At 38.6% G+C, this 15,545-nt stretch overlaps 1 protein-coding gene across 1 annotated transcript in view; it reads right to left on the bottom strand.

The window, feature by feature from the left end:
* The window catches only part of fstl1b (follistatin-like 1b), a 78,155-nt gene that overhangs the window by 15,270 nt on the left and 47,340 nt on the right, over positions 1-15,545 (bottom strand). The window contains exons 3-6 of the mRNA XM_049485093.1: positions 7,479-7,580; positions 4,953-5,082; positions 2,319-2,351; positions 1,264-1,394 (exon numbers count right to left, since the gene is read on the bottom strand). Of these exons, the coding sequence (XP_049341050.1) occupies positions 1,264-1,394; positions 2,319-2,351; positions 4,953-5,082; positions 7,479-7,580 (396 nt within the window). The remainder of the gene's footprint in view (positions 1-1,263; positions 1,395-2,318; positions 2,352-4,952; positions 5,083-7,478; positions 7,581-15,545) is intronic.

Genomic DNA, 15,545 nt, shown 5'->3' with positions numbered 1-15,545 from the left:
CAAGTGACTTTTTACTTCTACTTCTTACATTTTCACACAATTATCAGAGCTTCCTTCTTCTTACATTTTAAAAATAGCCTCGCTTTTTCATTTCAGCTTGTTTTCATTCCAGGTTCTCATCTTTCAATAAAACCCATATTCAGATAAATCTCTCCATCCAGATAGAGTGAATCTGATTGTGATTGGATAAGAAGTATAAACATATACCATTCCGACACCCTATTGGTTTATACAATCCATCACACCTGCACACGTCCCGCCCCATTTACATTTACATTGCATTTAAGTATTTAGCAGACGGCCTTATCCAGAGCGACTTACAACAGTTGTGGTGGAAATACCTGTGACGATTAATAAAGACAAATATTAAGTTCTGAGTCGTGTCAAATGAGTAACAAGGTTTTATTAATGCAAAATATTGAGAGTACAATCAGTCATGAAACCATCACGCTCTGAAGGTGCTCTGAGTGTGCTCTGAGAGTCCAACAGTTCCTCAGAGTGTGTAATCTATTCTCACTCTGCCTTATTATGAAAACATAAACCATACATGGGCATAGCCTGAACCTGCATCCTTCAAAACTCCCTTCTGTTCTGTTCCCAGACAGAGTCTAATGTCAGCATAACCTCTTCTCACACAAAATGGTTATCAGACAAGGTTTCTCTGCTAGTCAGCACATACACAAAGTGTCACACTAACTCAAGAGCAAGTTTGCAAATGAACTAATATGAGTGAATTACCACTGTGAATAATAAGTGTGAATAAGCACATCTAATAAAATGAAACATGCATACAAATGATCACCTCTAGTGAAATGAATAATCATACATATGATCACACCTAGTGAAATGAATAATCATACATATGATCACACCTAGTGAAATGAACATGCATAAAATGATTACATTTGTCATAACAAGGTGGTTATAATGGTGATAATGAAATTTCCCACGTCACTGTGCTTCTATGTTACTTCAAATATCTATGGCTAATTTGTACACTAGGATCAAGAGATAGCCCTACACTCCAGCAAGAACATAGCAGACGTATGTAGCCTAGTATGAAGATGATCCGTGCAGAGACTCATTGGAGCTTTTAGAAAAATGTGTTTTGGGGGGAGTGCACTGTAGGACCCTGTGGTGCATCACTTGTACTTTTATACTTTAAGCAGTTTTGAAACCAGAACTTTTACACTTTTACTTGAGTAAAAAGCTTGATAAAAAGAAGTATTTTTAACCTTAGTATCTATACTTTTACCTACTTACCTTAAAGTACTTCAGCAGGATGTCGGTGAAGTTGGAGCCCTTAGTGAACCAGCCGTCTGGCACCACCTCAGTCTGCAGCCACTCAATCACACGCCTACGCAGTTCATTACGATCAGCCACATAGCAAACCACTGCACACACACAGAACAGATACACACATACATTTATAGTATACAGCAATAACAAGACAAATGTGGAGAGACACTGAACCCTAGTTTAGTGAGAGCCCTGTGAAGTGAGAGTCCAGGGACAAATGTGAAAGTTACATTTGCTCATTTATCCATATTGTGTGTAATAAAAAAACTATAAAAAATGGGTAAAATGTAAAAAATGAAATGAAAAGAAAATGAATTTGACCTGCCTGAAAAAAGGCTTGAATTTGTGCCCACTTGCCTCCTTGATCCGAAATCAAAGTCAGCAAGACCCACTCACGGGTTTATACATTTCACAGAGCATGGTAGGGTGTTAACTGCTTAATTATATCAAGTGAAAAAAAACTCTTCCTGCTGGGAAACATCTGCTTTTGCTATGTTTCTACTTTCAATTAGTCAGGCTTTTATGTTAATTTGTTACTCATCTGCACAAATGTTCTTAAAAGAGTCAATCAATGCCATCCCTGATCTGTAATATCTATAAGTATAAAGAAACATTTTACAACTACATTTTTAGAAATGAATGAAATATAATATATATATATAACTTACAGTATATATCTTTATATATAACTTTATAGCTCTTAGGATACACATTTTTAGAAGTAATAAATCACATGTAAATGTATGTAAAAGTCATGAGTAAATGGCCTTATGTGACCTAATGTGCTCTACCTGTACAGAGGATTATCTAATTCTTAAGGTGCAGCAGGGACTTATTAGCTGCACTAATGAACCTGCAGTAGACCCCGAGAGCTCAGTGCTGACCAAGCACACTCTGCTGTGTCCTCAATCTCCTCCATACCCTCACTCTGCTGATCAGCAGTACAGGAGCTGATCAGTGTGCCAGGCTGATAAGCAGTGAGATAGGAAAAATCGGTCAGATGCTGACGCTTCACTCACCTGGACTGGCAGCGGCTTTCTCTGTTTTCCTCTCTGCAAGAGACAATCAGAATCAGATCAGTCTTCCATTATTCAGGCACAAAATGTACAGTCTGAGTTAGTTAGTCACTGGCTTAGCGTTCTTTTATCAGTCAGAGAAAGTCATCATTTATCAATCAGTCAGTCGTTGGTACACTTTATCTATGTGCTAATATGTTAATTATCATCATATTTAACAAACAAACTAAGAACTTTCATCCCACTTCTTTTAAAACATCTATTTAAAAGAAGTGGGAAAAGAAAGATTGACCAGAAACATCTGGATTAGATAAAGAAAACCATATTAGCAAAAGTATTTGCTCCACTGTCTTCGCAATACAAACTTAAGTGATATCCCCTTCCTAATCCATAAGGCATAATATGAGCTCCAACTCTTATTAAACATCAGCTCAAACTTTTCTGGGAAAACTTTCCACAAGGTTTAGGAGTGTGTTTATGGGAATTTTTAACCATTCTCCCAGAAGAACATTTGTGAGGTTAGACATTGATGTTGGACAAACAAAAGACTGGCTGCAGTCTCTACTTTAATTTAGTGATATGCCCTTCCTAATCCATAAGGTACAATATGAGCTCCATCTCTTATTAAACATCAGCTCGAACTTTTCTGGGAAAGCTTTCCACAAGGTTTAGGAGTGTGTTTATGGGGATTTTTACCATTCTCCCAGAAGCACATTTGTGAGGTCAGACACTGGCGTTGGCTGAGAAGGACTGGCTAGCAGTTTTCACTCTAATTTTACTATAAAACTGTTTTATCAGGTTAAGGTCAGGGCTCTCTACAGGACAGTTAAGTTTTTCCACACCAAACTCAATCATCTATGTCTTTTATAGACCTTGCTTTGTGCATTAGTGTGTGCATTCAAGTTGGAAAAGGAAGGCTATCCCCAAACTGTTCTAGCAATGTTGGGAGTATGAAATTTTTCAATATATAATAAAGCAAAGTTTAATTAAATTTAAGGTATTAAATAATAAAAAAACTTGTTTCATATGTGTTTCAAATAGTTTCCTATTGCAGCGAGGCCGTTTAGAGGTTGCAGAGACATGAAATGTATTACCCTCCTCCAGGCAGAAGTTAGAGATTTGTGTTCTTTGGAAAAACTCAAATATAATGATCGATATGAACTTGCTGTGAACTTGTGTGTATGAACTGGTTGTGAACCCTGCACCTGATGGAACAGGTGCTGTACTGATTTGCATGCTGAGAGGACAATTATTTTTTATATGTATTTACATATTTGAATGTATAAATAGGGCCACTGAGAATTTAATTTTTTTGAAAGCGTTATCTATATTACAGTACAGTATAGTGCAGTCCATCAAAGAGCAACCTTTTCACCTCTCCATATGACCTTCTTGCCTGATTTGTTGACTCTACGTTTTAATCTCATCTTATATTAGAAACTGGAAAATAGAATTAGTGTTTTAATGTTAATAGAAAAAAATAATGTATTAGGCTAAAGCATTAAGAAAAACAACCCATAATCCCCCTCCACCAAAATTTACACTCGCAGGCACAATGCAGTCAGAAAAGGACGGTTCACCTGGCAACCGCCCTAGCCAGAAACATCCATCGGATTGCCAGAAAATACATCTTTTCTGCACTGAAGTCCAGTACACTGCAATGCTGCACTGTCCATGTTTTTCTATGGCCACTGATTTCGCGTTAATTATTACTAACAAACAGTTCAAAATATAGAGATTACTTAGTTGTAAATAATTTCTGGACATCACCAAAAGAGATAAACACAGCCATCTTCTGTTGCTGCTTTTCTGTGAGTCTTTCTGCTTTAATTTGGCCTTTAGTAAGTGATAAAATCAGGTAAATAACTACACTTTGAGAACAATGTACTTCAGCCTTAAGAAACTCTTGGGTTGTTTTGCTGTATGAGTTAATGACTGTGTAAACTGTGTAATATGAACTCTATGTTCTAGTCGCGTCACATCCGGAACATTACTCCAGCTGAGTGAAACGTTTTGATCGTGTTGCAATATGAAATGATCTAATGATGCACTATGAACCTGAGATCTAAGAGAACTGCCTGGTCAACGTCCAGCTAATCGACCCAGTCATTAATGAGTCCAACAGGTTTAATGAGGTTTCTGCTGGTTCATATCCGCACACAGCTCAGCTCACTGATGCACGGCCAGATCAGTCCAGATCTCAGAGAACACCACAGCCTTTACTCACTGTGATGTAATCTGTTCCTCAACAGAATCATGTACATCCTGTATAAACATCTGATGGAAACTCAATAAACGTCTTACATCTTTAAATGCAGGAGATATTAAATACCCATAGGAATTAATCATTGCATGCAAAAAAATATATATTAATACAAAATAAAGAGTTTTAATTAAGGAACTAAACACTAGTGTAGCTCCATGTAGCTCCGTGTGTGTGTGTGTTTTTGTGTGAATATGAGAATGACAGAGGTAGAGTGCGTAAACTTCAGCATAAATAAAATGGATTCAAACTCTAGAAACTTTAAACCCACTAAAACTTCACCAGGCATGATTATTCTTCTGTAATTCTTTGTCTTGATTTTCAAAATGTAACATTTTATTAAGTGCCCAGCATCCCAAAATACCCTGGCTCACCTCTGCAGTGCCCATCATGAGCCACCTGGATCTTCAGACCAGTAAGGCAGGCGTCTCTGTGCAGCTCACAGTGGTTTCTGTACGTCTTTCCGTTACTGCCACACACTGAGCGCTTGTGAGGCTTACATTGCTGAAAATGAGAGGAAGAGAGAAAGAGAAAGTATTGGGACACCTGCTCATTCATTGTTTCTTCCTAAACCAAATGCAATCAGGTCCTCACAGCAATGTTCTGAAATCTATACGGCCCAATGAAATTGTTTAATTTTCCCAAAAATCATCAGTGTGCCTTATAATCTTGTGCACCATATGTATTAAATCTACTAGTCAGGTATTAAGGAGCAGTAAAGCCACTCTGCTGAAGTACAGCGTTATACAGGAGTTTCAGTGAAGTTTCTCCAGCATCCGAGACTGGAGCAGTATTAGCATTAGCCGCTATAGCAGCGCTAGCTTTTTCGACGCTCAGAGCTAAGTAAATTGAACTGTAGTCTGTGTGTTTACTGTGTTAAAAACAAGTTACATGGGAGGAACTGCTAACTGATAACACCCTGGCTTACCGGAACACTCAGGGTCCATTAGTGTAGCGCTGTCAGGGGCATTTACTAGCGTAAAATCTGTGTAGATTAACAACATGGTGACACCTTTGTTCCTTACTATTGTTGCTAAAAATGTGCCTTATGTAAGAAAATAGACCAGAAAATAAACGTTAAACGTTAAGTGCACATTATAATCCTTCATAATTAATCTGTTATTATGAAGAGATGCACCTTTAGACAGAGCAGTACTCTGTTCTCTGTGTGCGTGTGTGTGGTTTAAATGAGCCTTTGAAGTCAATAATCTGTCAGGCCGTGTGGCAGACACGCGACACACACACCCTTTTTACCAGAACACAGACCATTATTACCCCACATGACCACAACGCCTGACCCACACTGCCACCCATGAGATTTAGGCTAGTTAATCCCTCTATTCATAATCATGCCACATTGTTCTCAATAAACAGGGGGTATGATTATTATTATGATGGCTCTCACCATTACGTACAGTCAACTAAACTGCATGATTAAATATATAACATACCAGATGTACCCGTAATTGTGATAAATCAGCACTGATTAATTGGCAGGTTGCAAAAAAATATCATGTTAAGGTTTAATATAAAGGTTTTGTATTTGTTTCTTCGTCATTTCAAATTTTAAACAATCACCAACAAAAACAATGGAAAAACACTGTAAAATTATTTTTTACAGTTAAGTTTTTCATAATCTTTAAATATCTTTATAAAGTCTTGCTACGTCATAAAATGTTTCAATCTGGTCAATTCAGTCTGGTGGTGAAAGTGTCAAGTATAAATACTGGAATATTTTCTCAGTATTTCTTTTTTTATTACTTAAGGCTTAAGTAAAGCCATGCCAGTGGCATGTTAAATATCAGTGATAGAAGCTGGCTGCAATGGCTGGCTGAGTGAAACAATAGCATCTTTATAAGCCCCTACACTGGGTGGGCTTTCAGTGCAGTGTATAGAATGGCTTTTTTCTACCACTAATAAAAGCATGATGTTTTACAGAGGTTTAAAGGCTTAAAGCAAAGAGTTACGTTTACTGGGCACAGAATCTCAGTATAATAGATTAGCTTTTAAATTAGAACTAAAAATGAATGAATGCTCAATAATACATACATATATTACATTCATAAAAGTCATGAACTAATTCTGTTAATTAATCATGAGTGTGATTTGGGTGTGTTCCTATCTTAATAGTATAGTGCTTTTGCGCGTCTCAGCAGAGGATACACCAGCAGCTTATTTAAGGGAACAGCAATGTTATTTTATTCTTTTTTTTTTTCTTCTAATTTTTCCCATTTTCTCCCCAATTTACACAGCCAATTACCCAACCCACTCCCCCTATCACTAGTGATGCCCCAACACACCAGGTGAAGACTAACACATGCTTCCTCCGATACATGTGAAGTCAGCCACCGCTTCTTTTCGAGCTGCTGCTGATGCAGCATTACCGAGCAGCCAGCGCGCTTGGAGGAAAGCGCAGCGGCTCGGCTCCGGTACATCAGCTCACAGACGCCCTGTGCTGCAGACATCCCCGTAGGAGTGATGTGGAGAGAGAGCGCCATCTACCCACCCAGAGGGAAGCTCCCTCTGGTGGGGAAGCTGCTTTACCGGCAGCTTGATGGTAAAGCTGCATGAGCTGGGGTTCGAACCTGCGACCTCCTGCTCATAGTGGCAGCGCTTTAGACCGCTGGACCACTCGGCGCCCTGTTATTTTATTCTTTGTTCTGTTTATTGTTGAGGTAAAAGTCTGGATTGCAAACTGCAGCATGTCCATGTGTGTGTGTGTGTGTGTGTGTTTAATGAGCGGGTGTGTACGTATGCTGGGTGGACTCTTGACTGTTGTCTAGGTTCATTTCAGTCAGTAGAGCACCTGTGTTTTCTGCCGCCAAAGGTTCAATTGAACCTGAACCTGTTTGCGGGCTGTAAGATGGGTAAATAAAATCAGATAGGGCTCTTTATCTTACCTCAATACACAAGCAGCTGGGCTCTCCTTTCTCAGTGACTGAACACTCTCTCCCTGCTCCACAGAACACATTAGCACACACCTTTGACTTGCTCTGTGATTCCTGTAACACAAACACACACAGAAACATCACTGTCACATTACCTTAACATGCATTACAAAATACATTAAATACAAAATACACAAAATACATTACTGTAAAATCATGTGTGGTTGGGTCAGCATTCTGCAAGCATGAATGGCATACTCTATATGCTTTAAAACACATACTACCAATACAATAAGAAATGTATCACAATATGATAAATATTGTCATTTTGATCAGCTTTTTTTTTATCAGCCTCTTTTTTAAACTAATGTTTGTAACAGCAGACTGCATGGCTGGGTGATTGATTTTGTATACAAAGTTGGACAGTTTAATAGAATACAACACCTGAATTCAGTCTAAACAAGTTTAATATAAAGCTCTGGAAAAAATTAAGAGACCACTTCAGTTTCTGAATCAGCTTCTCTGATTGTGCTATTTATAGGTATATGTTTGAGTAAAATTAACATTGTTCTTTTATTCTATAAACTACAGACAAATTTCTCCCAAATTCCAAATAAAAGTATTGTAACTTAGAGCATGTATTTGCAGAAAATGAGAAATGGCTGAAGTAACAAAAAAGATGCAGAGCTTTCAGACTTCAAATAATCAAAAAAAAAAAAACAAGTTCATATTCATAAAGTTTCAAGAGTTCAGAAATCAATATTTGGTGAAATAACCCTGTTTTTAATCATAGTTTTCTCCTCCACCAGTCTTACACACTGCTTTGGGATAACATTATGCCTTTACTCCTGGTGCAAAAAATTAAGCAGTTCAACTTAGTTCGATGGCTTGTGATCATCCATCTTCCTCTTGATTATATTCTAGAGGTTTTCAATTCGGTAAAATCAAAGAAACAAATTTTTAAGTGCTCTCTTTTTCCAGAGCTGTACGTCCGTATATTGTACACTGGGGCCCAGCAGGAAGGTTTATTGTTGCAGTTACACACACTCAGCACTAGGTGGGGCTGTTACACTGTTCAGATTAAAGAAATCAATTAAGCTGTTGGTTTGATCCCCAGGTCTCAGGACATTCAGCTGTTCCAGCCACGCACCACAACACCTGACTGATTCATCTGACTAATGAAGTTTTCTTCTTTATTATTAAGCAGAAAAACTCTGATAAGTCTAAGTGCTGAGGTCCTCATTATGCACCAGTCCTGCAGAAAATGACAAACTGAAAACGTCCACACTGAGTTCATACTGACTTCTCATTAAAACATCAAGGTATTCTCATCAAGCCGCTTTTTAAACAAACATTAGGCTTTCTCTAAATACATATCGGGTCATTGAATCCCCCAGGCGTGAAGACCCCATGCACCGCAGACGGCTGTGTTTTCTCTAATCTAACTCACTTAATTCAACTCATCAACTCACTCTGCTAATTACCAGGGCCTTAATGAGCCGGGCCAGGTGTGCTGGAGCAGAGGAACAGTGAAATGTGCACAGCATAAACCCCCCCGCGGACAGGAACAGTGAATTACTGCGGTACCCTCTCACTGTTCACTGCGTTTTCCAATCAGGCACGCTGAGTGTGGGCTGGGTTTTACTGAGGGGAAGTAAGGGTGTGCCATACTGAACTGTATGGGATGATACTGATAATATTTTTGAAACTATATTTTAAAAATCCCATATTTTTGCAATAGTAAGTTTCTGTCTTGAAAGTTGTCTATTTTGTTTGTGTTTTAATACACACTGTAAAGCTTCAAATGTTTTTATATATATATATAGTTGGTTTCTATGGTCCGAATCGGTTGATGAGTTCCCCCGATTAGTTTCACACAGGCATACACCTAAACGCACCAAAATACGCAGCAATAAACCACGTGAGCACGTTGTCTCCTCTAATTGGTCAGAACTATCTGGCACTAGAGCAAGAAAGTAGAAATAGAGTGAGAAGATTCGAGAGGGGGTTTGATCCTCAAACGGCAACTGGCAACAGGAAGTGACACCTACTGGCACCTGCCTTTCAGGAGTGGCACTGGCCACGAACTGCGCCTGTAAACTCTGTTTACTAAACAGCATGGAGCAGAAGAGACAGCGTTTGTTCATAGCTGTGGTAATTAGCATTATCTGAGTAATATATCAGATTAAACTGAGCCTTGGCAGCAGTTTAGCTCAAATAAATGGACTATGTTTAATAGCTGGGTCGGATCAAGGAGTTTTCAAACCGACACTATTTGGTCCGGTTAAAACGAACTCTGGTCCGTTTGTAACTTCAGTGCGTTTTATTTGGGCAGGTGTGAAAACAGTAATCGAACTCGGGTGTGAATCAAAAGAATCGGACCGAGACGACCTCTTCTAGCTGGTCCCAAACGAACTCTGGAGCGGTTCGCATGTGGTGAGAACGTGATCCGGTCTCGATCCGACCCAGGGTGTTTCCACACCTGTAGTTCGTTTCTCTGGTCCCAAATCAGTTGATGAGTTCGTTTTCTTGGAGCGTTTTCTCGCTCTGTTCGGTCTGGTTTCACACAGGCATAAACCTAAACGCACCAAAATGCGCACCAATAAACCACGTGAGCAGTCTGTGTCCACTGTGTTTCAGCGCACATATCTGTGCTTTAACACTGAACGTTGAAACGCTGCGCTTTCAAACACAGTGTTTCTATTTGCAGCGCAGATTTATACATAATAAACAGAGTCACGCGGCTGTGAGCAGTGAAGGCAGCGCAGAAGGCGCCTGCTTTGACACGGCGTTTGTTCATAGCTGTGGTAATTAAATTAGCGTTATCTGGCTAATATATATTAGTTTAAACTGTGCTTGCTCCAACAGCAGTTTAGCTCAAATAAATAGATCATATTTAATAGCTGGGTCGAATTGAGACCGGATCACGTTCTCACCACAAGCGAACCGCTCCAGAGTTCGTTTGGTACCGGACCCAGACCACCTCCTCTAGCTGGTCTCGGTCCGGTTCTTTTGATCCGCACCCGAGTGCGAATACAGTTTTTACACCTGCTCAATCGAACCGCACTAAAGTTACAAACGGACCTGAGTTTCTTTTTAACCGGACCAAATAGTGCTGGTGTGAAAACGCCCTAATATTACATTTACAAAAATCATAAAAATAAAGAAAACACATTAAATGAGAATGAGTGGGTGTTTCCAAACTTTTCACTGGTACTGTATGTCTGTGTCCTTTTCATTTAGTTTCTCTTTCTTTTCTGAAATAAAAGGGTTATAGTAAACAATACTTGTATTTTGTTAGAATACGTTCTGTGTTTTGCTGCAATATAGTTTTCACAAAAATATTCTATATTGTGATATTATTTTAGGGCTATTTCGTGCTCCCTTACTGAGAGGACATGAAAATCGTCCCTGACGCCTATAGAGTTTCACTATCTCCTCTGAAATACACCAAACAGTCATTTCAAAACCACAGGGAACACACACACACACACGCAGCGCCTGGGGAGGGGAGATACATATCTGACTCTAAAAACAGCAGAACCCTCTCAGTTCCCTGCAAACTCCCATAAGGCCGCCAGCCACTGGTTACCCTGACAACAAGATGTTCTCAGTGAAAACGAGAGCGAGTATGGTGTCGAACGCGTCCCCCCGCCTGTTCCATAATAAATGGTACTCCTCTGGGGGACACAAGCCGCAGAACGCCCTGGACCCACGCGGCAGCATGTCCAGCAACAACCCAAGCAAAGAGATACACAGAGCTCCCAAATACACACTGCATGAGCTCAGTTCCAAACCCAGCTGCATTTTGGGTCATTGAAGCTGTTCCAACTGAAGGGCCCTTCATTTATAGAGCTGCAAATGATGATTATTTTGGTACTTGACTAATCGGTTGAATGTTTTTTTTTTGGATTATTTGATTAGTTGATTTTTTTCTGACTTCAACTGCTTTAAAGAGCTACTAAAACCTAAACCATATCTTTTCCATTAGTAGCTGAAATGCGTTCCTTTGAAGTAATGAAACAGTCCTACTGAAAAATTTGATAAACCTTTCCTAAACTTTATATTTATTGTGGTAATTTCTGCCTCTGCAGTGCCCTCTCAGGTTCAACTGTGCTAGGAGTAGAGTATGATGTTTCCGAGTACTTTGGTACGCAAACACATCACAACATGCAAATCAGTCTATTAATAATCCCACCCCCCTTCATGACGTCCAATCCTTCTGCAACTCAACCAATTGGCTCTACCTCCTGCCCTACCTCTAAACCCATACATCACCCAGTGCCCCTCCCAAAACTTTAGCCTTTTTCAAATTGGAGGTTTATGCTGTTTACCTGTATTGACCTTGCTTTCTCTGACCACCCCTTTGTCTTATACTTTATTTAATAAAAATATTCTTTGATTTGCATCTGCACCTTTCTAAGCCCTACTCAACTACGACCCCATCCTGGCCCAGAGCAGGGTTTTCAGCAGGGTGTCCCCCACCAAGTCATTCATTTAATAAGTAAAAAGGAAATTCGTCACATGACGCCAAATGTGTATCTGGTGGCAGTTTCAGATTATGCCACTTTCAGTATGAAATGTAAACCAGTGAGTTAACAGCACACCCCCCAACTATTGTGCCAGGAGTGTCACCCAAGTCACCCAAAAGCAGTGTGTAAGACTGGTGGAGGAGAACATGCCAAGACACATGAAAGCTGTGAATAAAAGCCAGGGTTATTCCACTAAATATTGATTTCTGAACTTTTAAATCCTTAGTTTTGTTATTTCTTAATATATATAAACTCGTTTTCGTTATTTTGACAATTTCTCATTTTTCTGGAGTGGTATGTAAATGTGCTTATTGTCATGAGATTACAAAAACAGGCCATTAAAAACCATTAAAAAGTAAACTTTATATACTATAAACACCAATACTACACAAGTCTCAAAGCTATGGTCCTTTAACACTGTTCATACTATACTCACAACCTTACATTCCTGCTGTATGACATTCATCCACCCCTGGCTGTAGATTCACAGACAGGTTATCTACAGTAGGGGGCAGCACTGAGCCTGAAAACAAGTTCCTCCACTACAAGCCCAGATTTTGGACTGCTCTTTTTTTGGAGTCTTTCTTTCCTCCAGCTTTGTTTCTTCCTTCTTTGGTTCTCCTGGAGTTGAGAACTCTTGGAGTGGTGGTGTGTTTCTTGTGTCTGCATTTCTGACACTTTTAGTCCAGTTTCTCCTTCAGGCTCGAACAAAACTCAAGGCAGCCCCTGTTTTTCTTCCCTTCTTTCTTTTTTCTCTCCGTCGTTCTTTCTTTCTTTCTCTCTCCTCCCCTGAGGTAAGGATCATGTGAGCAGAGGGCCAACCAATCACGTGCTGCCAAGTTGAGCTGGAAGTAAGGATTTTGGAGGCCAGAGCATGCACAGACACACACACACACACACCCCAGAAATGTCTCCTGTGTCCAGCTCTCCTACAGAACTGCTCAAGGACAGTGGTAGAGTTAAGGACTGGCCTCTGCAGTTTGTACTGTATGAAGCGAAACTGAATCAGGATCAGTTTTGCAGAATTTATGTGGTAATAACTAACATGGCCATCAGCAGATTCATAAATATACGACAAAAAAATACTTAAACAACATATATTTTACAAAATACAGGAAAAACAGGGCTCATTTGAGCTAGTCTTATGATCACATTTTTTATTCTATTGTGAACCTGAGCCATTATGAGCCTGAAAAAAGATGTAAAAATCTAAACATCTAAAAACCCATTTAACAGACTCTACATTCTTAAATATAATTTTGTATTTGATATTTGATATACATTTTTATAGTTTTTTTTTCATCTTGAAGCCAACAATTTTAAATGATCTCTTCATTTAAAATGCAAACACGTCTAAGAAATCCAAAAATCCTGGCAAATAAACACCAAAACTTTAGATTAGATATTAGATTTATCTTTGATTGGCATGTTTAACATTATCAGTAAGAGAAACATTTTTTAGGATATATATATATATATATATATATATATATATATATATATATATATATATATATATATACGTATATATATGTACGTATATATATATACGTATATATATATATATATATATATATATATATATATACGTATATATATATATATATATACGTATATATATATATATATATATATATATATATATATATATATATATATATATAGCTTTCTGTACTGGCATTGCTAAACCATTTAAACAAGCTGAACTTAAAGCAGCATTTTTTTTTAATTAGTTATTTTAAATTATAAGCAGTAATATTCCTAAATGGGGAGAAGACAAATATTCTTCTACATACAGCTTCTACAAGATTTGTCCTGCAAAGACAAATATATTCATTCTAAAAACAGTGTATTTTTGATTTACAGCTTTTGCTGGTTAAATGAACAACAGAGCTGCTGATAGTGCTGATACAAGAGCTACTGCGATCATGGAGACAGTAAACTCAGTCTTCATCTGCGTATTCACACACAGTTAATCCAAATGAAACATATTTAAACTGAAAAGAGCTGCTGTGTTGTGAGTGCAATAGTGTTCATCTCTCTTTTTTCTTTTTTTTTTAGCTCTTTTCTACTTCTCTCACAAAATTTTACATTTTTTCTCTTTAACTGTCTTATTCTTGCTCTTTTGTTCCTTACTCTCTCTTTTTATCCATATTTCTCTCTTTCTCTTTGTCTCATTCTCAGTTTCTCTCCCTCACTGACTCTCTCACTCTCTCTCTCTCTCTCTCTCTCTCTCTCTGTCTATTTTCAACTCTGTCTAGTTTTTACTTTTTCTCTCTCTCTCTCTCTCTCTCTCTCTCTCTCTCTTCTTTCTCTCTCTGAGTCAGTACTCTCTGGAAGCAGTTCTTTTCTAATGGGATCTAATGGCCGATATGTGTGTTTTCTGCAAGGGGTGATTTCACATCTGGATTCTGGCATGTTCTCTCTTTTCCCATGAACTGTGTTTGTTGCAGCCACACACACACACACACACACACAGTCTGTAAGTGGGTCGAACTTGTGTGTAGTCAAGTACACTTGAACACAGACACTCTTTCCCCTCCATGTATGACTCAAGCAGTGAAGCTGAATTTTCCATAGCTGAGATCTTTCCTGTTTGTTAAAATGAGAACAGGCTAAATCAAATACACATATTACATACAAACATTACATACAGATAGTTGTACACATCTTTACTTTACTCATGTTGAGGTCTGATTTTGGGCTGAACTGGAAATCTGACCTAAATGTTTTCCATTTGTAAATAATTTGCTGAACAGTGAAATGGCTGATTTCACATTACAAGCCACATGGCTTAAATCCAGTTTATTTCTCAGATCAGATTTGACTAACTTGACGGTTCACATTCACAAATGTAAGTGACCTGTATATGTGTGAAATGTGAACAAATATGTCCCTGAAACACTTCACATGCTGCACACTGATACGTGTATAAACGTCTCCTTCTTCACAAACAACAAAAAACGTCATATTTGAGAGACGACTCGTAGCTTTATAAAGGGAAATTGATGAGTTAGCAGCCATATGTGGAGCATCTTTTGCTGGAGTGTAGAGTAAACAGCTGGTCTGAAGTTCATGCTCAGGTCGAGGAGGTGAAAAAAGGCCAGGCGGTTTGCTTTTGCTGTTTTTGCAGCTACAGTTGCACAGCTGCATCAATAGATGTGTGAGTACGAGAGAGAAGCACGTAGCGCAGTGTAAAAAAAAAAAAGATGCATGAATTCCGATTTGACCATTTACATTCATGTTGCATGTCCATGGATCGGATACGCATTCGATTTAGGACCACATTTGATAAAGTGACTTAAATCTGATTTGAAAAAAAAAAAAAAACGGATTTGGCATGTTCACACAGCCAAGAAAAAAATCAGATCAGAGCTACTTTGAGCAAAAAATCTGATTTGAGTCACTTGATACTGTTAATGTGAACAGAGCCTTAGAGAGAGCTCTTTGGATCTGGCCATATTAATTCCACTCACTTCGACAATCAAGATCATTAAAAAGTGCAGCTACATACCATGAAATCCAAACATCGCAGGTAAATCGCTAA

Source organism: Astyanax mexicanus, chromosome 11, assembly GCF_023375975.1.
Source record: "Astyanax mexicanus isolate ESR-SI-001 chromosome 11, AstMex3_surface, whole genome shotgun sequence".
Classification (NCBI taxonomy): domain Eukaryota; kingdom Metazoa; phylum Chordata; class Actinopteri; order Characiformes; family Acestrorhamphidae; genus Astyanax; species Astyanax mexicanus.
Note: the sequence above shows the minus strand (reverse complement) of the source record. Positions and strands in the feature narration are given on the sequence as shown.